Below are 23,875 nucleotides of genomic sequence, written 5' to 3'. Positions count from 1 at the left end.
AAATCCTTACTTAACATTATTAGTGAGTTCTTAGAAACTCCAGCTTTAAGAGAAATGATGTGTAAGGAAACCAGATTTTTTTCTCATCAACATTATAGCAAAACAACATTGAAAGAAGTTGAACAAAACCTTATTCAAGGTAGGTCATTTTGCTTAAAGTCACAGTTTTCAAGAACCTATCAATGATGTTAAGTGAAGATATACTGTACTTTGTATTTTTACAGCTTTTAGAAAACTGGTGAGAGCTTTGGACCATCTTTCCATCACACACGCACACACACACACACACACACACATAATTTTGGATATATTTTCAGGGTGTTTAGAACTTCCTGAAGCCCATCCATGGATCTCCCAGGTCCGTGGACCCTTAATAAAATCTCTGAAGTGTGGCCGAGCGCGGTGGCTCACGCCTGTAATCCCAGCACTTTGGGAGGCTGAGGTGGGGTAGGTGGATCACTTGAGGTCAGGAGTTCGAGACCAGCCTGGCCAACATGGTGAAACCCCATCTCTACTAAAAATACAAAAATTAGCTGGGCATAGTGATGGGCGCCTGTAATCCCAGCTGCTCAGGAGGCTGAGGCACAAGAATCGCTTGAACCTGGAAGGCGGAGGTTGCAGTGAGCCGAGATCGTGCCACTGCACTCCAGCCTGGCAGACAGAGCGAGACTCAGTCTCAAAAACAAAAAACAACAACAAAAAAAACCCTGAAGTCAGCTGATGAGTCAGCCTGCCCTTCTGAAGAGGACAGAGCACCCCCCACCCCCACCAGGCTCTGCATCTCTCCCTGTCCCCCACCACCTAGGGGTATCTTTATTGATGCTCAGTCATTAATTGTAAAAACAAAACTAGATTGGCATAGCTGGCTATGATGTGTCAGGATTGGGGGATCAGAGACCTTGAGAAAATAGTGGCCACCTTTTCTCACCTATTTCCTTTGGGCCAGGCCCTTTGCAAGATTCTTAATCTAAGTCATCCCATTTCATCATGCCAGGACCCTGTGAGGTCCATCCTGTTATCCTCATGGCAACAGATGAGGAAACTGAGGCTCACCAAGATTGAGTAACCTGGGTCACACTGCTAATAAGTGGCCGACCTGAGATTTCATCCCAGAGTTAGTGGCTTCAACACCTGGGCCCCAAGCCAGTCTGTGCTGGGCCCCTTCTCCCATACTTGCACCTTACTCTTCTTGATCCATGTCCACAGAGCTGTGTGACCTTGGATGTGGCAGCCAAACGAATATGCCCTTCCAGTTTTTTGAAATACTACCTAGGGCAGAGTGTTTGGTCTGTTCGTCCCATTGATAATAAGTCTCCGGTGCCTAGCACATGGTAGGTGTCATAAATATTTGTTAAATGAATGAATTAATCTGTCCTGTAAGGCTCAGCTCAATTTCATGTTTTTAAGAAACTGTCCATCACTAACTCTGAATTAAAAAAAAAAAAAAAAAAAAAAGCCCGGGCTCAGTGGCTCACACCTGTAATCCTAGCACTTTGGGAGGCCCAGATGGGCGAATCACTTGAGGTCAGGAGTTGGAGACCAGCCTGGCCAACATGGTGAAACCCTGTCTTACTAAAAATACAGAAAATTAGCTGAGCGTGGTGGTCTGCGCCTGTAATCCCAGCTACTTGGGATGCTGAGGCAGGAGAATTGCTTGAACCTGGGAGGCAGAGGTTACAGTGAGCCAAGACAGTGCCACTGCACTCCAGCCTGGGCAGCAGAGTGAGACTCCATCTTAAAAACAAAACAAAACAAAAAAAACCTCCTTCCGTGAGCTCCCAACCCATGTTTGTGCCTCAGTGTATCCTTCATTCATGGTCCGTGCTATAGATTGCTGCTATGTGTCTGCTCTGTCACAAGCTTCTCAAGAGCAGGAACTTATCTACTCTCAAATACTCTCCGGTAACTCAGATGTATCTACAGGGAAGAATAGGCACTCATCTCTGTAGGTCCTCCAGGACCTAATAGGCACTCAGGAAATGTTATCATCGCGAATACACAGTTGTTATTGTGCTGCAGGATAATTAGGCTTGAGTGGTAAATGCTTCCCATAGATGACTGTTAATTAGGATTACATTTGTAGTGTCGGGCCACATTTTAGCTTTTTGATGTGAACTTTTTTAGTTTTCTAACATCTGTAACTTAACGTTGTTATATGTTCTGGTACCATTTACCTTTTGGTCACTGTCCCTCAACAGTCACAGAGCAGCGGCTGTGCCCTGGGTGTTGGATATGCTCCTTCATGGACATGAGCTCATTTTACCACTGTCTTCTTTGGTCCTTTACCCCGAGGCTGACTTTCCTGGTTACAGGCAAGGCCTGTATCCCACGGCTCACTGGCTCCCAGCCCCTGGTCTCGCCCCTCACTGCATTCCCTGCCCCACCTGGTCCCTGAAGGAGATCCCCCAGTTTTCTGACAGCATGCTCTCATTTTGCTGCCTGCATTAAAGCCCAGAGAAAGGAAAAGGACAGAAACCTAGAAATTCAGCAGGAGAAAAGAGAAATGGAAGACAGGAAAACAAAAATTGAAATAATAGTATCTTCCGGAACCAGAGAGAACGAAGTCCATATTTGCTGAGGGCCTACAATGTCCCAGCCACTTGCCCTTCTTCATTTCCTTATCACTGTTCAACTGAGTAATCTTAGATGCCTGGAGGCTGAGCATCCACTGATTGGAATATAATTCGAACCCAAGACCATCTGGTCATAGATATGCAGGCTTTGCTCTGTGTTCTGCTCCACGACACATGTTTTAGGGAGAGGTCCTCTGCAGGTAGATGGCTGTATTATAAAACTCAGAGATAGAGGCTGCACACAAGATGAGTGTTCCAACTAAGATAGGATGACTCGATTCCACTGTGGAAGAAAAGAGAACAAATGGGAGAGAAGGGGGCCCAGGTCAACAGCTGTGTCCCTTCTGGGTCAGCCATGACCCAGATCCCTTAAATGCTCATAGTAACTAACAACAATAACAGAAGCAGCAGCAAACTCGAATTTAGCCCAGTTAATCCTCACAACATTTGTTGCGAGACAGGTTATTTTTAGTACCCACATTTTATAACGAGGACATTGAGACACAGACAGGTTAACTAACTCACCCAAGGTCAAAAATGATAAGAGGCAGCCCTGGGATTTGAACCTAGATTTTACTTTCAGTCTGAGGAACCACATAACTTTGTGTAAAGAAAGGAGCCATCTGTCTATAGCAGTGGTTCTCAAGGTGTGGCTCCCAGATCACAACTTCAGCATCATCTGAGAGCTTGTTAGAGATATAGATTCTTGGGTCCTACCCAGACCTACTGAATCAGAAACTCTGGGGAGGGGGCCCAGTGTTTTGTGTGTGTGTGTGTGTGTGTGTTTCTGTTTTTCTTTTCTTTTTTTTTTTTTTTTTGAGATGGAGTCTCACTCTGTTGACCTCAAGTGGTCCGCCCACCTTGGCCTCCCAAAGTGCTGGGATTACAAGCATGAGCCACCATGCCCGGCCTGTTACGTGTTTTAAGAAAGCCCTCCAGATCATATATTCGTATGTATCGTGGTCTACAGTACATCTCCACATGCTGGCTTTGGCTGAAATCTGTTAAACTAGAGAAATCCTTAAAATCCACTAATAGAAAAGAGTAAAAGTTTATAAATAATAATAATAAAAGCCGGATGCTGTGGCAAATGCCTATAATCCCAGCACTTTGGGACGCCAAGGTGGGTGGATCACCTGAGGTCAGGAGTTTGAGACCAGCCTGGCCAACATGGTGAAACCCCGTCTCTACTAAAAAGACAAAAAATTAGCGAGGCGTGGTGGCACATGCCTGTAATCCCAGCTACTCAGGAGGCTGAGGCAGGAGAATCGTTTGAACCTGGGAGATGGAGGTTGCAGTGAGCTGACGCCACGCCACTGCACTCCAGCCTGGGCAACAGAGTGAGACTCCATCTCAAAAATAATAAACAAACAAAAAATAATAATAAACATTTGCCAAGTTTTGACTGTCTGCCAGGCATGATGCTAAGCATTTTACCAGCATTATCTTCTTTGGGCCTCGCACATGCTGTTAAGTATAGGTGGCATTATTATTTTACAGATGAAGAGACTGAGACTTAGAGACCTGAAGTGACTTAACTCAAAGTCACCAGCCAGAAAGTAGCAAAATCGTGACTTGAATCCAGACTCCTCTGATGACACGGTTCTACCCTGAACCATTACTCTTTTGCCCTTTTGGTTAAGAACTGTTGAAGAATGGGCATAAGTCAAAGGGTATATGTTGATTTTTTTTTGTTAACTTTTTTTTTTTAAGTGGCAGATGACTTGATTAAATACTTTGAGCTCTTCCCATGCTCCAAGATGAGCATTTATTCCCAGAACTGATTACGCCCAGCATCCCTTCCTGGGTTTAAGGGAAAGTGGTGGTGGTTATGAACCTTCCTGGCCACACGGGGGCAGCACCAAACATTGCAGGTTGCTCGTTGCTGCTCCGTTATTTGGGAAGAAGCCAAGCTGGCCCCTCGGGCGGAGCTGCGTATTCCCCCTTACACCTGTTTCCTCTCGCTTAAGCTACATGGAATGGGGTGAAACTCTTCAGATGAGAAACTAAATTAAAACAAGAGCAGGGTTACCCAAGAAAAATGATTTTAAATAAACTCACTATAGTAATATGTCAGGCTTATATTCATCAGTATGACAAAACAATTTTTTTTTTTTTTTGAGACGGAGTTTTGCTCTTGTCGCCTAGGCTAGAGTGCAGTGGCGCGATCTCGGCTCACTGCAGCCTCCGCCTCCCGGGTTCAAACGATTCTTTTGCCACGATTCTCTTGCCTCGGCCTCCCGAGTAGCTGGGATTACAGGCATGTGCCACCACACCTGGCTAATTTTTGTATTTTTAGTAGAAACGGGGTTTCACCATGTTGGCCAGGCTCGTCTCGAACTCCTGGCCTGAAGTGATCCGCCTGCCTTAGCCTCCAAAAGTGCTGGGATTACAGGCATGAGCCACCACACCCGGCAAAAACAGTATTATTAATGTGCTGGGGTGAGGTCGGGTGATTTGCATATTTTAGCTAAGAATGATACTCTGGGTGTTCAGTGAGCTGTTAGATCAAAATATTTGTCATCTTGGATTCCAAGGAGAGAAAACAGCCAGTATTCTTTTTTACCTTCTTTGTTGTTACTGAATTCTTTTGAGCAGTCCTAGGTTGTAGGATTTTATAGTAGACAGCTGGAGACAGTGGGAAAACACATTTCTGACTTCTGGTTTGAAGAGTATTATCTCACAGTAACATTGCTGTCTTAGGGCTCACTCCAGCCAGGGTCACTGAGATGCTCTCCTGGTGGCAGCTTCTGTGGGTCTTGAACCCCATTTCCACAGTACCCTGTCCAAGTCCCAGTTTCCATGCCAGAAGCCGAATTCACCAGAATTTTGACTGAGGTGATCATATGATTTATTGTCTAACCCAGGACACTTTTTGAGAGTAAAAGGAGCTGCTTTGAATAATTTTGCCAGAATGGCAGGGATACCCCAGAACTATTGAGGGGAAAATTGGGACATGTGGTCACCCTAATACAAATCTCTCATTTTTCCTTCTTGATTATTCAGTTAAGAGTTATATGACACTGTATTTATTTGCTCATTCATTCAACAAATGTTCAAGTGTTTTTTATATTCTAAGTTCACTACTTATATTATTTTCTCCTCATGAAAACCCTCTGAAGTAATTATTGTTATTGCTCCCATTTTTACAAACGAACAAAATTGGGACTTAGTAAATGACTTGTCCAAGGTCCCACAGTACATCAGAGAGCTGAGATTAGAATGCAGGCTGTTCCTACTCTTGATCCACATACGCTCAGAACTGTATTGAGTTCTGGGTACGGTGGCTTACGCCTGTAATCCCAGCACTTTGGAGGCCAAGGCAGGCCAATCACTTGAGGTCAGAAATTCAAGGCCAGCCCGGCCAACATGGTGAAACCCCATCTCTACCAAAATACAAACATTAGCCGGGCACGGTGGTGTACACCTGTAATCCCAGCTACTTGGGAGGCTGAGGCAGAAGGATCACTTGAACCCAGAAGATGGAGGTTGCAGTGAGCTGAGATCATGCCATTGCACTCCAGCCGGGGTGACAGAGCAAGACCCTGTCTCAAAAAAAGAAAAAAAAGAACTGTATTGAGGTCACCGGCTGTTTATCCAGCCTTCTTTATCATCCTAACCCCATCTGACATTGTCCCCCAACAAAAATCTCAGAGGCATATAGCAAAGTGGTTAAGTGTAGGAGCCCAGAAGCCAAACTGCCCAGGTTTGAATCCTAGATCTAACACTCACCAGCTTTGTGCTGAACCCAGTTTCCTCATGTATAACATGGGTACAGTAACTTAGTATCAACCTCAAAGGGTTGGGGTGAGGACTGACTGAGATAATACTTTTGACATTTGAATAGAGGTGGTAGGAGACAAGGTTAGAATGGCAGGCCAGGGGAGTCAGCTGGGACACTGTGATTTTACTGACTAGGGCCTGGGTTGGGAACTGACATGGAAGAGAGGTTAGTGGGCTGCACAGCAGTTTCTGGAGAGCAGGGCCTGGGCACTTAGGGATCAGACTGGCACAATTGTGCGTTTTCATAAAGCAGCACATTTGGTGGAGTGCTTCTGTGGAATATCCAACACATCCACCTGGAGAAACACACTTGGTCTGAGACTGAGGGAGCAGAGCTGCGGAGGGGCAGGCAGGCCAGGCGAGACCTGGCAAGCTCTCAATTGGCCACAGCCAGCTCTGGCACCCGGGACCTCCTCTTCACCATCGGGCTTGTTCCCTGCAGTGTGTACACATGTGCAGAACCTTTCCCCAAGACTCAGACTCCTGAGTAGCTTCTGTGATTGTCACGGGGACTGCCTTCTCTTTTTGGTTTCTTTGTGAAAGGCACCTTGTGCACCATCAGCAGAGTGGCTGCTGAGGTGGTCACACAGCCTTCTCCTCTGGGATGTGAGGATCAGCGCACTGTTTGCTTAAACGGGCTGTTTTGTCTTTGATATTTTGGTGAGTTTTTTTTTCCCCCTTTGACAAAGTGTGATCATCCGCTCAGGAACGAGGTGCCCAGTCTGCGCACGGTGACTGGAAGAGGGAAGGTGGCCCTAGACCGAATATGATCACTTCAGGACACTTTGCTGTATTCATTCATTTGGTTATGAAGCTCACATTTGGAAACTTTACAAGCTGTTCTTTGAGATCCAGTCTGTTGGCTCCCAAGGAAGGGTGGCTCCATGTCTGCCTTTCCTATCTGGGGAAGGTGGCCTCTGCAACTGCTGGACAGCTTGCATGGGACCAGGGATGCAGAGAGAGATGAGGGACCCAGCTCAGGCATGCGGCAACCCTGGTGATCACCAGCAAGGCAAATGCTGTAGCCAAGTCACCCTTATCTGCAGTGGGAAGTTTTTTCTCCATACGTCTTTGGATTTTTTACTTGTTATAATAAGCAGCATATAGAACTTTTTTAATTAAAGGGAAAAATTGAATTACAGAACTTTAAAAAAAGAAGTATGATCTCAAACAAAATATCTCTAAGTGATACAAGAATAAATGGTTTTAAAAGCACAAATCTGTCAATTCTGCAAGCACTTCAGCATTTAAAGATTCCCTCGTCACAAACGCTATAGGACCTGGCACACTTATTTGTTATCATGAGTGGATACTTTTTTTCCTTGTTTTGCTGCCTTTCTGGGTATTAAAGAAAACACCTTGCTTCTATTTTATTAGAAACAATTTCCTAACATGTAGTTAATTCATTCTGTCTCTACCGTTTCTAGGTGCTTACCAAATAACAGATTTCACAGGGTTGCATTTCTCACTATTTAAAAAACTGCCTTATAAGAAGTATCAGGAGCTTAGAAATTTTTGTATCCATTAGCCGTATACTTATATTTCTGGTAATCTATTCTTTTTTTTTTTTTTTTGAGACGGAGTCTCGTTCTGTGTCGCCCAGGCTGGAGTGCAGTGGCGCGATCTCGGCTCACTGCAAGCTCCGCCTTCTGGGTTCACGCCATTCTTCTGCCTCAGCCTCCTGAGTAGCTGGGACTAGAGGCGCCCACCACCACGCCTGGCTAATTTTTTGTATATTTAGTAGAGACGGGGTTTCACCGTGTTAGCCGGGATGGTCTCGATCTCTTGACCTTGTGATCTGCCTACCTCGGCCTCCCAAAGTGCTGGGATTACAGGCATGAGCCCTCGCGCCCGGCCCTTATAATCTATTCTTTTTTTTTTTTTTTTTTTTGAGATGGAGTCTCGCCCTGTCTCCCAGGCTGGAGTGCAATGGTGCCAACTTGGTTTACTGCAACCTCTGCTTCCTGGGTTCAAGTGATTGTCCTGGCTCAGCCTTCTGAGTAGCTGGAGTTGCAGGCACTCACCACCATGCCTGGCTAATTTTTGTATTTTTAGTAGAGACGGGGTTTCGCCATGTTGGCCAGGCTGGTCTCAAGCCCCTGACCTCAGGTGATCCACCCACCTCAGCCTCCCAAAGTGCTGGGATTACAGGTGCTAGGATTACAGGTGTGAGCCACCGCACCTGGCCTTCTAGTAACCTATTCTAAGGAAGAAATCTGAACACGTCAGGCAAAAAGATATTTGTCACTACATTTTTTTAAATAGCAAAAAATAGTTACAATTTAATTCCCAGCAATAGAGGATTTGTTAACTCAATTAGATGATTGAACATAATGAAGCGAATAAAGGTGCATTAAGTGTAGTACCTTTTAGTTGCGGGAGGGGAGTAGTGTAAACTGATATGATTGACCAAACCATGGAGTGACTTCTTGTACTCTTTCACTGTCTTCCAGTGTTTTGCTGTGCGTTCTCTGGGATGGGTAGAGATGGCAGAAGAGGACCTCGCCCCCGGTAAAAGTAGTGTTGCAGTCAACAACTGCATCAGGCAACTTTCCTACTGCAAAAATGACATCCGAGACACGGTCGGGATTTGGGGAGAGGTAAGTGGCATGTAGAATGATGCACAGCAGGCTGTTTATGTTCTCCTGCATTTCAGGAAGCCCCACAGCTCAGTGACACATGGTACTGAGGGGCTCCGAGGTGTTCATCAGGTGCCTTTTCCCATTAATGCAGGAAGTGTAGGCATGGTGCCCCCGTGTGACTGATCCCTTAGCACTGCCAGATGCCAGTGAGGACTGGGGCCTGGAGAGAGAGTGTTTCTCAGTAGCTAAGTGACACAGATTCATGGGTGAGCTTTAGGGGCCCAGAACTCCCCTAAACATGCCTGCAAAATGGGATGTGCCAGTGTATAAGAGCAGTTTTGCAGACTGGAAGAAGGACCTGTATTCTCAAAGGGGAAGGTGACTTCCACACGTCCACACAAAAATGTTGATGCCTCTGCTTTAAAAGTTGACAAATTATTCTTTTATAACACTCTTCTTTACTTAGAGTCTGAAGAATCAACATTATACATGAATTGTGGAATTGATATTTATATACTTCTCCCTTTTAACAGAGTGATTCCATTTTGAAATGTTAGTTGAGATAATTTCAGAAAGGAAAAAATAAGTACAGATACCAAATGTGTATGAAACTCACATCAAACCGGAAAAGCTGTATTCCTGGTGTGCTCTGAGACCTGTGGAAAAAGCATTTTGGGAGCATCTTGGAATAGTGTTTGCTACATGAATAGATGTTGTTCTCTCTGCTTCTAGTGAACACAGCAGTGGTAGAAAAGTTTGCTTTTTGGTTGGGCTGATTGGGACTCCACTCACATTTTCTCCTAGCAGCACGTCCCAGTGGGAGGTAGGTTTCCAAGCCTTTCCATGGTGGAGTTTGTCTCCTTAAAGTGGAGCTGAATCACTGCATTGCCAAGCTGACTTTTAGATTCTAGGCATAAGGGAGAGCTGGAAGAATTTTCTTCCATCCAAGAAAAGCCATTTACACTCTTCTGTTGTTTGACTTTACTGTCCTCTCTCACTGCATTATCTCCCATCCAAATACCCAAGCCTGGCTGAGCATAGTGGCTCATGCCTGTAATCCCAGCACTTTGGGAGGCCGAGGCAGGTGGATCACCTGAGCTCAGGAGTTTGAGACCAGCCTGGCCAACATGGTGAAACCCTGCCTCTACTAAAAATACAAAAATTAGCCGGGTGTGATGGCATGCACCTGTAGTCCCAGCTACTCGAGAGGCTGAGGTAGGAGAATCACTTGAACCTGGGAGGCGGAGAGGTTGCAGTGAGCTATCATGCCATTGCACTACAGCCTGGGTGACAAAGTGAGACTCTATCTCAAAAAAAAAAAAAAAAAAAAAGAACAAAACCCAGGCCTATGTTTCCCACCAAATTCTCCACCTGTCTTCTCTCTCCTTCAGTCAAAAATGCTGTTCCTTCTTGGCTAGGATTTAGAAGGTAGGTGGTTGTGACTTATACTAATATGTGAATGACTGACCTTTGGAGGAGCCATAGGTCTAAGGCAGCATGCTCAGCCTTCTGAGTAGCTGGTGAATCTGTTTCACCACAACAGTGCACAAGTTCTGTTTTCTGCCAGTGCTTTCATCTGTAAATGGCTTAGCTGCTCTTTGGGGAAGATTTGAGACCAGGCTGGATCTCAGCTGTAGACAGGCCACAGCTTCAACGCTGGCTGTTAGAGGCACTGAGATACCTATTTCTGCCTCCCTGAGCATCAGAGCTGTATTTCACTCTGAGAATGTTTGGTAGGAAACTAAAACATCATTCCCCAAAACTATACCAGAAAGCAATTTATCTGTTTTACTTTGAGATTTGAAGACCTACCGAGAAGCCTCACTGTTCTGCTGAGCCAGAACTTCCATCATCAGTGCTCCAGCATCTAGATGACCTTTAGGAGAGAGAGTCTTTCAGCTGTGCAACAGATGTTTAATGATTTCCTAAAATTATGCCTGGGAGATTGCAGGGGGAATCAAGTTGAATAGTCTAGTGCTTCTGCCCAAAAAAGAGCCAACACAGGTGGGGAGATGGGACACCAGAGTGTAAGACTCTGAAGGATAGTGCAGGAGTTGAGAAACCTGGGTGTTCCCCTGTGCTGGGATCCCAGCAGCATCCACAGGTTCTATGTCAGACCTTGAGCAAGTTACTTAACCTTTCAGCCTCAGTTTCCCCAGCTGCTAACTGGGATAGTAACAATCCAAGCTCTCAGAGGGCAATTTAGAGAGTTCATGAGCCAGTGCACCTTAAGCACGTAGCCTAATGTTGTCATTTAAATGTTTGCCATTGTTAGTGCTGAGAAATGTCACGAAGCTGTGCCTGCTGTCTGCCAGGCAGACCACACAGCTAGGAAGTGGTGTAAAAGCCGAGAGGAAGCAGATATCGTTGTGGGTTTGGAAAGGCCATCGAGGGGATGCTTGGTAGGATCTGGCCAGAAGAATGGGGAGAGAGAGGTTCCAAGAGTTTGATGGGCATGGAATTAGTAAAAGACTTATTCTCCAGGGAAACCACAAGTAGCCTTTTGTCGTAAAGATTCAGAAGTGTAAATAATTAAATTTAAGAGCAGCCTGGAAAGCAGGATGGGGACATATTTCAGAGGACTGGGAGAGGGAGAGAGAAATTGGGTGTATGAGGGGAAACTGAAAGATATCAATATTCTTGTCCAGAAAGGAAGTTTCTTAGGCAGACAAATTACAGACCCCAGGGTGGCTTCTTCTGATGGTTGACACGGCATTCCTAGATGGCCACACACACGATTAGGCTTTCCAGCCTGCATGAGGGAGACAGCGTGTTTTCTCGTTGTGTCCCAGGGGAAAGACATGTACCTGATCCTGGAGAATGACATGCTCAGCCTGGTGGACCCCATGGACCGCAGCGTGCTGCACTCGCAGCCCATCGTCAGCATCCGCGTGTGGGGCGTGGGCCGCGACAATGGCCGGTGAGTCCCTGGGTGGGGCAGTCTGGGTCACCTCACCCGTGTCCCTGGTCTAGCTGAACACCAAAGCATGGGCTCGCAGCATTTCACGGAATACGAAACTCATGTAGCCTCTGTATAGAAATGTGAAAAATGAAAGCTTGTCTCTAGTTCCCTGCCTCTTAAAGCCTTCAAACTGCTTCCCTTCCTGGTTTCTGTATCTCAAATCTTTTGTCAACTCTGATCCTGATCCTGCCTTCTAGTTCTGCATGTGTCTTCTCCTGACCCTCCTCATGCAACCAAGTTTCCAACCCAGGCCATCTGAACCCCTTTTTCCCCTCCTCTCTGCAGTCTTTTTAAAATTAATTCCATTTCATTCAGTGAAGTCTCAGCCATTTCAGAGGCCCTCCTGCTGCTGTTCTCTTCATCAAGGGCTTACTTGAGGGGGACGTTGTACAGCCTTTCATCACAAGCCTCAGGTCATTAAATCATGATTATCAGGAATTTCTGGGTTTTGGGATTGGCTAAACTTTTTTAACACTTGAAAGGTCTGGTCATACCAAAATTCCATTTGATGTGTATTTTTCTGAAATTCTACTGAAAATGTGTTATTTATAAGAAATGCATCTTATATGTGTTATGAATTTTATGTTCTCCAGGATGATTGGAAACGAGTTCCGATTTTCAAGTGTGTATTTTAACGAATAAAGTAGCAGTTATCACAGACTTTGTGCTCAGAGACCATTGTTAAGTAATTGGTCTACATTAAATGCAGTTAATTCTTAAATTATAGTCAATCTTTGGCAATTCCTAAGGTACTAGAGCATCTCCTAGCATTTAGGGACGAGCTATAGGATGATAGCTTGTTATTGCTTTGTTGAAAATGGACAAGAGCATTGCAAAAGAGGATAAAAATCCCTGACAACAGAGAGGCGGCTCTCCTGAGCTTATGGTTCCATTTCTGAACATTCTGCTTTTTTATTGAGTCGTGTGGTCCTCTCTAAGGGGGTTGTGGTCTACCTTGGCTTATCACAGCCTTTGTCAACCAACGCTGGGCATTAGCGCATTTGATTCAGTTCCAAGACCTAAGCCAGAAAGGAAGGATTATGGCCAAGTATTCATCAGTGAAAGAGTAAGCATTTATGCTAGAACCAGACATGAGAAATGGTCTGCAAAGGAGAGAGCTGAAGTGTCTTTCTTCTCACTGCCGATTGGATAAGCCTTCCTGGGAGCACAGTTGCATCTTTGAGCTTTCGTACCAGAGTGATGAATGATGACAGCTGGGCCAGATGCTTTGGGGGAATGGGTGGATGGATTATGTGCACACACGTGTCATTCCCTTGCTTGCCAGAGCTGTAGCCCTGGAGAGATGCATGAATTGGCTAATTTTACAAGGAAGCTCTCTGGTGATATTTGGTCGTCATTAAAAACATTTAACTTTGGTGGAAGGTCCTGGGTGTAAGATGCTTGAGCTTTTCCTGGTTTCTGTCCTTCAAGTTTGTTTTTAAGGCAGGAGCCAAAGTGCAGAGCTTGTGACACTACATACGTGTGCAACGCAGGAGCCAAAGTGTGGAGCTTGTGACACTACATACGTGTGCGAGGCAGGGGCCAAAGTGTGGAGCTTGTGACACTACATGCGTGTGCGAGGCAGGGGCCAAAGTGTGGAGCTTGTGACACTACATGCGTGTGCGAGGCAGGGGCCAAAGTGTGGAGCTTGTGACACTACATGCGTGTGCGAGGCAGGGGCCAAAGTGTGGAGCTTGTGACACTACATACGTGTGCGAGGCAGGGGCCAAAGTGTGGAGCTTGTGACACTACATACGTGTGCGAGGCAGGGGCCAAAGTGTGGAGCTTGTGACACTACATACGTGTGCGAGGCAGGGGCCAAAGTGTGGAGCTTGTGACACTACATACGTGTGCGAGGCAGGGGCCAAAGTGTGGAGCTTGTGACACTACATACGTGTGCGAGGCAGGGGCCAAAGTGTGGAGCTTGTGACACTACATACGTGTGCGAGGCAGGGGCCAAAGTGTGGAGCTTGTGACATTACATACGTGTGCGAGGCAGGAGCCAAAGTGTGGAGCTTGTTACATTCCATGCGTGTACGAGTGGATGAGCTTGGGTTTTCCTAAGGTCAGATTGTCAGTGGATTGTGTTGATGAGGTTTTCAGCTCACCCTAACTCTTTAAAGTGAGGCCACGTGCTACATGTCTGGAAGGAAACAAATGATTCAAACTCCAGTTGACAAAATTATTCAAGTTCTCTGAGCCTCAGTTCTCTCATCTGTGAAGTGAGGATCATAATAAGGACCACAACACGTACGTATATGTGCATGTGCATGTGTATACAGTAATCGGTTCAGTGATAGGGACATGACAGATGCTTAATGAATGTTAGCCCTTGATTTTTAAACACACGCTAGCAGATGCAGCTAATGACATGGCTTCCTTTTAAAGACAGTGGAGGTCGGAGAGGAGTCAGACCGCAGGGAGACTTGAAGTATGCTTGATCATGTAATCTAGAGGATGAGCAGCTGTTCCAGACCCTAATGAGTTCAGTTGTCCTACAAAGCAGGAAGAGCTTCCCACTCCCTGATGAAATCAGTGTGAATTAGGTTACATTGCCTTGGTTATGTTTTTGAAACGTGGGCTGTATTACTCATGTTTTTAAATCACTTCTTATTCTCACTCAGTGTCAGCAGATGAGTGTAATTTCGAAATACACTCAGGGTTCCACATAGCTAGCAGGACGTCAGCGAGATCATGGGAGGGTTCCACATAGCTAGCAGGACCTCAGCAAGATCATGGGGTTGTGGCTGCCTTCAGCTGGATTGGCATGGAAACGGTAAATTTTAAAAGTGTGTTTGCCAGTGAAAGGTTCTGTTTCTCCCCATTGGTCCCCTGAGTTTCCATTCCCCAGAAGAAGGGGTCTTTGTATTCCTGCTTTTTTTACTTTCCTTTGCTTTTGATTCCTTTTTTTTTTCCTTAACAGCAATTTACAAGAGCAAATTCAATTTGTAATGTTGCAAAGGAAAGGGGTTTTCACTTTGCATGAATAAAACATAAAAGTGTTTCATTTTGCTTGCGAAAAAGAAGCCTATTTCACATTCTCTTTTGTAACTTTCCTTGCTGAGAAAGTGGAATCTCTTCAGGGATTTCTTGATGTGGTTAAAATGAATAAGAGAAGTGTGTATTATACCAGACATGAAGGGCGCAAAATCTTTCTGCAAATCCAGAGTGCTTCCCTGAGCCACGTAATTTCAGAAATTATCAAAGTATTTTGGATGTGACATTTTCTTAAGGCTTTCAAGTGGTTTTGATTTGCTTGGAAGAAATTCCTTCGGGAATGAGTTTACTTTGCATGAGGAGGTGATTGGCTATGACACCCCCACTGAGCCCCCCAGGGTTGAGTTGGAGAGACCTCTTACTATGAACAGCACGAGGAGTTGAGTCACATCTGATACCAGTCTTCTGTAGGGTTTTGGTTGTCGCACAACTATGCTGAAGGCTTTGTCTTGTTGAGAGCCATGTCTGTCTTTATTACGGTGTTTCTTGGGGCCCATTTGCTTTATTGCCTGGCAAAGTGAGGGCTGCCTCCTCTTTCTTGGCCATAGTTGAGTTTTGTTCCCTTTGATCAGTGAGGTAAATGTCACGGCCCCTAGAGACGGAGGTTGGGGCAAGGGGTTTCATGAGCTTTGTCTTTCCAATCCAGTTCAGCCCCAGGAGCACCCAGGTTGGCCTGCTTTGCTCCTGCCTGCTGTGCAAAGGAGGACGTACGCAGGTGTGTGCACTGGGCCTTAGAGCTGGCATTTCTGCCCTTGGCGACTGAGGCCAATGACCGAATGCTCCCTTTCATCTTGTCTCTGTGGCCTGCCAGGCTACTGCCCCAAAGGTGAGTTTGGAGGGATGTCCCTACCCAGTTTCAGGGACCTGTGCTAACTTCCGGCCTCAGCGTTCTTCTTATTCACTCAGACCCTGGTGAGCACCTTCCTCCTTATTCTTTTACAGAAGTACCAAAGCCAAGCAAACATAATTTCTTTTTTTTTTTTTTTTTTTTTTTCTTTTTGAGACGGAGTTTCACTGTTGTTCCCCAGGCTGGAGTGCAATGGTGCAATCTCAATTCACTGCAACCTTTGCCCCCCGGTTTCAAGTGGTTCTTCTGCCTCAGCCTCCCAAGTAGCTGGGACTACAGGCGCCCGCCACCAGGCCCGGCAAATTTTTTGTATTTTTAGTAGAGACAGGGTTTCACCATGTTGGCCAGGCTGGTCTTGAACTCCTGACCTCAGGTGATCTACATGCCTCGGCCTCCCAAAGTGCCGGGATTACAGGCGTGGGCCACTGCGCCCAGCCAAAACATAATTTCTGAACACAGGGAACTTGGAACAGGGACTCCCCTCTTGCCTTTTGGTTGATGGAGGCTTATCTTCTGGGTAGGGGCACAGAGATCCTTGTGTACTTCGCCAATAAGCCCTAGAGTCTGCTCATCTCAGCCATTTCCCACAAGAAAGGAAAATGGATATTGTCAGAGGGTTTCAGACCCCATAAATGGGATGTTTCCAAGAGGCTTCCCTATCAGTGATTAATCCATGGTTTTCCCTTGAGAAAAAAAAAAAGATTCTATAGTCACTTGGGAAACTGAGTTAAACCAAGTACACTGGGCCCTCTCAGAGGTTTTCCTACGCTGAGATGCACTAGGACTCTGCAAGAAAGCGTTTCCCAGGCTTGGCTGGACCCTTTCCTCGGTGGAAACACAATCACATGGAACACACTTCAGGAAATATTGCTGTCGTTAGTAAACTCATTCATTTAAATTCGTGGCAACACTAAACTGCTATTTTTGATTATTAAGAAAAATTGGAATTACTTTTAATGAATATTATAAGTGGAGACCCCACTGGGCCTGCTCTAATGAAGATAAAATTTCTTCATAATGAATGGCAACTATGAGAAACACACTCACCCATCCAAACCCCAGGAATGGACTTAGAGGCAGGAAGAACAGTGAAAGTGAGACTTTTTAATAACAGTCTTGCAAGATCGGGTATCTGGTGGGCAGGCACACCTGGGACAGTCACAACAGGTAATTTATCTCCTAGCGCGCCAGTCCCTCCCCCAGTTCCTCACTGGCCGAGTACTATGGGGCTACAATCTTCCTGGACATTACCTAAGTTTCATTATCCCCCTTACAAGGTTATACCTCATTCCCTTTCCCGCTTAATTTTCATTTCCCAATAAGAAAACTTTCTTCCCTTTAATGGGCTGACCCCTCCTCTACATTCTGTTAGCTTATTGTGACTTTCTAGGTGCATGAGCCATGTGGTTTGTTACATTTGCAGGCTGGCTGCCAGGACTTAGATTTATCATGCCTTGAAAATGGACCATTTAAAATGTTTTCTCACACAACCATCAACAGTCATGATGTGTGCAGTGCTTTTTAAACAGTGCTCTCTTATTCAGGTTCAGTGTTTACCCTGTGATGTTGCTTATGCTTACAGATTGTGTAGCCAAACTTCTCTTCCTCGAAGGTGTTTAATACCTTTCTTTTCTGGTTTTGATGAACAACTTTTAATAAAATCTTTCTGTGTCATAGATTATTCATAAATTTCCAAATGAGGTTATCTCTGACTTGATTGTTCTATCTGATTATGATCTCAGGAACTTTTGTCTAAAGAATATAGTCTCCACTGTACCGAATTTTTTTTCATATTCTCTTCTAAGGTATTCCCAGCTGTATTTATCCACCAAGACCCTGGCCCAAGTTGTTTTATTTCTTTTTATTTTTAGAGACAGGGTCTTGCTCTGTTGCCCAGGCTGGAGTACAGTGGCGTGATCATCACTCACTGCAGCCTCCAAATTCCTGGGCTCAAGCGATCCTCCTGCCTCAGCATCCTGAGTAGCTGGGACTACAGGTGTTTTTTTTATTTTTATTTTTGTAGATACGGGGTCTCACTTTGTTGCCCAGGCTGGTCTTGAACTCCAGGCTTCAAGCAGTCCTCCCACTTCGGCCTCCCAAAGTGCTGGGATAGCAGGTGCGAGCCCCTGTGCCTGGTTAGGTTGTTTTAAAAAAGGCCTTTGTCACATGTACTTTATGTTCTCGTTTTCATGCCAGTGCTGTTCTGCTGCTTTGTTTTGACTTCTTTTGAAACCACTGCTTAATTTTGTGGAGGAGTTCAGGGATCCTGAGGAATATTGGGATTAATTATTTAGAATATGCAAAACTTTGACTCATAGGTTTTTAGATTTAAAAGGTGCTTTAGTATTAGTGTCTTTCAGTCTGTTTATTTTAGAGGTTAGGAAACTGAAGACAGAAGAGTGTGATTACCTTAGATGACCCATGTAGTTTGTGGCAGAGCAAAAAACACACCCCAGGTATTTTTGCCAGCCCAAATGGGAAGCTACTCTGTTAATCTTGACAAGAGATGGTAAATGGTCTAAATGTCCCGGGGTTGGCAGGGGAGGAGAGGCTGGGTCAGATACGTCCTAAATACTATGTTAGGCAGCAGCAGGACACAGAAGGCTATGGCATGGTCCCTGTCCTTACAGTCTGGCTTCTTCATTGAAGAGATAAGACCACATGAGTGAATGGAAAGCAAAGGTGGACACACCATGTTCCTGAGCCTCGTTTTTGTGGGTCCATGAGCTGAGAATAGTTTCCACATTTTCAAAGCATTAAGAAAAAGAACGGGGGACCCAGATATGGGAACTCAGCACGGCCCAGCTCTTCATAGAAGGAACATTTGAGTAATAACATACTCAGAATGGAACGAGGCGATCTTTGTAGCTGCTGTATATAGAAAGTCGTTGTGGAAAGGGCCCATTTTTTTTTTTTTTTTTGGCAGTCTCTATCTCCTTTCCTAGCCGTGTCCTCTACTAGCAGCATTTGGGGGTACCTGAAAGCACAGCTTAGCCTTGCTACTGTTCCTTAGAGTTAAGCTTCAGTAAGTTTTTCTTTTTTTTCAGATTGAGTTTCACTCTTGTTGCCCAGGCTGGAGTGCAGTAGCATGATCTCGGCTCACTGCAACCTCCACCTCCTGGGTTCAAGCAATTCTCCTGCCTCAGCCTCCCAAGTAGCTGGGATTACAGGCATGTGCCACCATGCCCAGCTAATTTTTGTATTTTTAGTAGAGGCGGGGTTTCGCCGTGTTGATCAGGCTGGTCTCGAACTGCTGACATCAGGTGATCTGCCCTCTTCGGCCTCCCAAAGTGCTGGGATTACTGGTGTGAGCCACCTTCTTGCTCTGTTACCCAGGCTAGAGTGCAGTGATGTGATCATAGCTCACTGCAGCCTTGAACACCTTGGGCTCAAGTGATCTTCTTGCCTCGGCCTTCTGTGTATTATAAAAGGGTATAGGGCAGGCTGCTGCCACAAGTACTCTGCAGTCCACTGGCTTCAGTGCCAGAGGTTAGTTCTCATGCTGCAGCTGCAGTAGGCACTGCCGCCTGGAAGAACAGCTCTGTGCCACTTGGGTTCAGGCTCCTTCCAGATTGTTGCTCTGCCATCCCTCAGTTGCCGTCCTGGCCTCACCAGACCAAGTGACTTGTCTCCAAGTTAAACACACCTGGAACTTGCGTACCTCAGGTACACTCACATTCCGTTCACACCCCACTGGCCACACTCAGCTGCAAAGGACTCTGGGAACTAGAGTCTCTAGTTGCACAGACATTTGCCAAGTTAAAACTCAACCACCAAAGAAGTTTAACAGCTAACGTTCCGACGCAGTGTGAAAACCAGTCACCTCAAGTTTCTCACCCCCACGGCCTGTTGCTTCCCGTACTAGTGTCATTAAGCAGCTGTCCCCTCAGCTCCAAACCCACACTTCCCCGCTCAGCTTTGTGTTGCTGGGGCTGGGACTCTGCAAACTACGCTCCTGCTTCTCTCATCTGCTACCTGTTAGACTCTGGTGACTGTGCAGCACTCGAAAGAGAACTGCCAGGTGGAGGAGGAAGGAGGAACTTGCTCCCTCCTTTGCTTCCTGTTTCTCTAAGCACCATCCTAGAAACACATCTTTATCCCAGTTGCATCAGTTCTGAATCCAGTTTGCAGTTTTTCCAACTTCACAGAAATGCAGAACTGGCTTCATCACATGGCTTCTTCAGAGATTCCAGCACAGCTAGCAGGCAAGCCCTCTTTTTAAGTCTAGGTCCTGGCCCTGGGGTCCCTCCTTCAAGCCTAGGGACACCACCAGCAGCCAACAATGCCTCTTCCTCTGCAGTCCGAGGTTTTGCTCCAGGAGGCTCCTCCGTGAAGCTTCTATGTTTTAATTATTGCAACCTCTCTCCTCTGTTCCCTCAACCCTGCAGGTCATAGCCCCCCTCTTAACAGTTGCAGCCTCCATGGGAGCTTTCTCAGGATCCCCTTTTGCCATTGTAGTTATTAGTTAAAATTCTATGTGCTATTCTCCGTTCAAATGACTGGTGTGGTTTCTGTCTCCTGCCTGGTCCTGCCTGTCCCCTCCCTGGTTGACCTTTAAGATTGAATTAGCGCTGACTAAAGGAGACAGCCACTCACACAGCGCAGAGTCTGTCCACCATATGGAGGGCAGTCAGGAAAGCTTTTCTGAGCAAGCCAGTGTGGCTCTTCTTTGTGTTTACACCACACTGCAGGTGACACTGCAGCCGTTGTGCCAAGGAGACTTCCTTTCTAAATTATTAGAAATTGTGATAAAGGGCAGTGTTTTAGGTGACAGTGATTTAGAAATAATGGGTCTCGGCCGGGCGCAGTGGTTCACACCTGTAATCCCAGCACTTTGGGAGGCCGAGGCAGGCGGATCACTTGAGGCCAGGAGTTTGAGACCAGACTGGCCAACATGGTGAAACCCCATCTCTACTAAAAATACAAAAATTAGCCAGGTGTGATAGTGCACACCTGGAGTCTCAGCTACTTTGGAGGCTGAGGCAGGAGAATCGCCTGAACCTGGGAGGCAGAGGTTGCAGTGAGCCAAGATTGCACTGCTGCATTCCAGCCTCGGTGACACAGCGAGAGTCTGTATCAAAAAAAAAAGAAAAAAAGAAAAAAGGAAAGAAAGCGAAAAAGGAATAATGGGTCTCTTTTGTTTTTGAGCTAATCTGAAAGTTATCTCTGTTTCTTCTTGGTCATTGTTTTCTTTCCCTAGGAGTGATTAGGTGGGGTCTCAGTTTGGAAGAAGTAGAGTTTCCTGATGACATCTAGTAGGGGATTCTCTGAGCCAGTCAGTAATGAAAGACTGATGGAATTCCAAGATCTGCTGATGAAAGTTTAATCTATGGTATGTGCTGTCTTGCCTCAGGGAGAAAAGTCTTCAGGAAGGAACAATAATTCTCTCCCTACACTATAGTATTGTCTTGACCTCTGGAGTTAATTTCTCTTTAATGCAGCTCCATGATAAGCAGAGGCATCACGATTTACTTGACCGTTTTGCTGACTTACACTGTGGTTCTATTTTATCTCTTTAAAAGTGGCTTCTCTGCCTTCCATTAATCATGATGGGATGCTTGCAATACTTTCAGCACAGAATAACCTTTAAGGAAAGACATCGTAAGTGATTGTCCAAGAACAGTTTCCCTTAGAGGAAAGTGGGAGGGCATTTTCAGACAGATCGTTCATGGCGGTCCTGTCCCTGTTCATGAATCTATGCAGACGACAGTTTCTCCTGAGAAATACCTCATCCATTTTGGTAACTCTGGCTCAAAGCATGGTTCAGGATTTCTTGTGAGCATGTTTCAGTAGCAGCCAGTGAAGTGTGGGGGCTTGAGGCTGTTGTGTCAAGAGAGAGCAGAAAAGTCTGATGATGATCTTCGAACAGCTTCCATCTCGCACTTCCCCTGAGTCCTGAGCCAGACAAAGGATGGGCCTTTCTGGATGCAGAGCGAGGGAGATCTATCATGTTTGATTCTCTGTGTCCATCCTCAAAGTGCCGTGATCTTCTTTGAATACTTGGAGCATCCCAGGAAAAGAAGAGTCATTTGAGTAAAGAAATAGCCTAACAACCCATGTAAACATGGATGAGTGTCTTTGAGAACAGAGGAAGTCGTAACCATGATAACCCAGAACTTATGCAGATGTTCAGTGCATGGTTTGGTGCTTGAAGAATTGCTAAAAGCCTCTTGTTGCAAAGGAAGGTGCAGTCACCACTTTTCATACACGAGTTGTCACCTGGAACCTTTTTACTCAAATGTCATCATCCTGAGATTTTTGGTTTCCTGGGGAGTCCAGTGACTATGAATTTAGTGCAGCACAGTTCGTCACTGGGAAAGAAGAATTTGAGAACATCAGGTGGAACTCAAGGAGTCTCATTGTGTCGAGTTTTTGAGAGCTAGAGTAGGTCAAGAGAAGGAACACTGGAGTAGGAATCTCACCATTTGCAATGTAATCGTGCCTCTTCCTTTGCACTGATGTTAGGGGCGCTCTGTGTGCCACTGTCTCCATCCGCACTGGAGATCATCACTGACGTAGCTGAAATATGGAGGTCCTTTCATGCAAGGGTCATAAGTGCCATCGCTCCCAGTGACACTCTTTTTATTAACATAGTAATATTTCCTTGAAATATTGTCCTGTGTCTGCTGGGTGCAGTGGCTTATGCCTGTAATCCCAGCACTTTGAGAGGCTGAGGCGGGCAGATCACCTGAGGTTAGGAGTTCGAGACCAGCCTGTGCAACATGGCAAAACCCTGTCTCTACTAAAAATACAAAAATCGGCTGGGTGTGTTAGCACATGCCTGTAATCCCACCTACTCAGGAGGCTTAGGCAGGAGAATCACTTGAACCCAGGAGGCAGAGGTTGCAGTGAGCCGAGATTGTGCCATTGCACTCCAGCCTGGGCTACAGAGTGAGACTCCATCTCAAAAAAAAAAAACAGAAAAAAAAATTGTCCTGGGTCAACCGTAACATATTATTAAAAATAAGGAGAAATTTAACATGAGAGCTTAGTATTATTCTGTCTTTTAATATCTAGAAATTATCTCTAGTTCATAGTGAGTCTCAACTAACGAGTTGGTGACTCTTCATAGAGTTCCCTAGAGCTATTTGATGCTGCCCTTCAAAGGCTAAAATTGTTGTTCAGAGCCCCCCAAAATGGCTTTGTATTTTTCTAACCCTCTTATGAAGTCAGAATTGGTGTTTAAGTATCAGAGCTGTGAACTCAAGCTTTGGAATGGCTTGTGTTCGGAGGAGTTATATTTTAACAGAGAAAAATGAGAATGTAGGAGAATTATCGTGTCATGAATTTTCAGCTAGCCTTGAGCCTTTGGGTGGACTGAAAAAGTCTTGTTCACTTGGGAGCCAAGAGTTCCTGCTTCTGTGAGTCCATGTGAGGCTGCACCAGTTTCCTTCCGGGTCCCACGTTCTAGTCTCCTCCTGCACACTGGCCTCTCTCTTAAGATAAGAAGACAGTAGAGTTATGTTCCCTGCAGTCCCTCGGAGCAGCACCCACACTTTGGGCTCAGGCACTGGGTCTCATGTTTCTTTGTTATAACTTCAACTGGGAATTCTGTTCTTCTAGGCTATTCCCCAAAAAGTGGCCTAGGGATGTGCTTGTTTGAAAAGGGAAGACAGGAAAGGAAATCAAAGACAAGAATTAGGAAACTGAACCCAGAGTCCTCAAGCAAGAACCCAATTTCCAAGAGTAAAAAGCTCTTGGGAACAGAATCATGCAGGCGCGGTCATGGCAGCCAGAGGACGGAAATGCCAGATCAGACGTGGGGCCAAAGAAAAAGGAGGGAGCCAGAGAGTTGACTTAAAATGGAAAGAATAAACCTCTCCAAACCCTGGAAGAATCATCAAGGCTATAAATAAAGGAACACAGAGTGGGTGACAGACGGGCTCTGACACCATTCACTCATCTAGAAGAGTGTGATGGGGGAGGGGAGACTAAGAAAAATAAAACCCAGAAAATGTTCTCATTCAGTCAGAAATTTTATACCAGAAATACTCCAAAGAGGAAGAAACATTTGAAAGTCCTGAGGTGGGAGAGGATGAGTTAGGGGGCACAGTTACAGTCTCTGAGGGAGATCCGGACAGGGGGGATGGCAGGGACACAGTGGATGAAGATGGATGCTGACATGGCAAAC

At 45.6% G+C, this 23,875-nt stretch overlaps 1 protein-coding gene across 24 annotated transcripts in view; it reads left to right on the top strand.

Moving 5' to 3' along the window:
• APBB2 (amyloid beta precursor protein binding family B member 2) overlaps positions 1–23,875 on the top strand; it is a 398,493-nt gene that overhangs the window by 308,450 nt on the left and 66,168 nt on the right. For all 24 annotated transcript variants that reach the window (XM_063705242.1, XM_063705243.1, XM_055384848.2 and 21 more), the window contains 2 exons: positions 8,810–8,956; positions 11,731–11,858. In XM_063705242.1, coding sequence (XP_063561312.1) covers positions 8,810–8,956; positions 11,731–11,858 — 275 coding nt within the window. The remainder of the gene's footprint in view (positions 1–8,809; positions 8,957–11,730; positions 11,859–23,875) is intronic.

The sequence above is a fragment of the Gorilla gorilla genome, chromosome 3, assembly GCF_029281585.2.
Source record: "Gorilla gorilla gorilla isolate KB3781 chromosome 3, NHGRI_mGorGor1-v2.1_pri, whole genome shotgun sequence".
Taxonomy (NCBI): Eukaryota; Metazoa; Chordata; class Mammalia; order Primates; family Hominidae; genus Gorilla; species Gorilla gorilla.
This window is presented reverse-complemented; position numbering and strand designations above follow the sequence as displayed.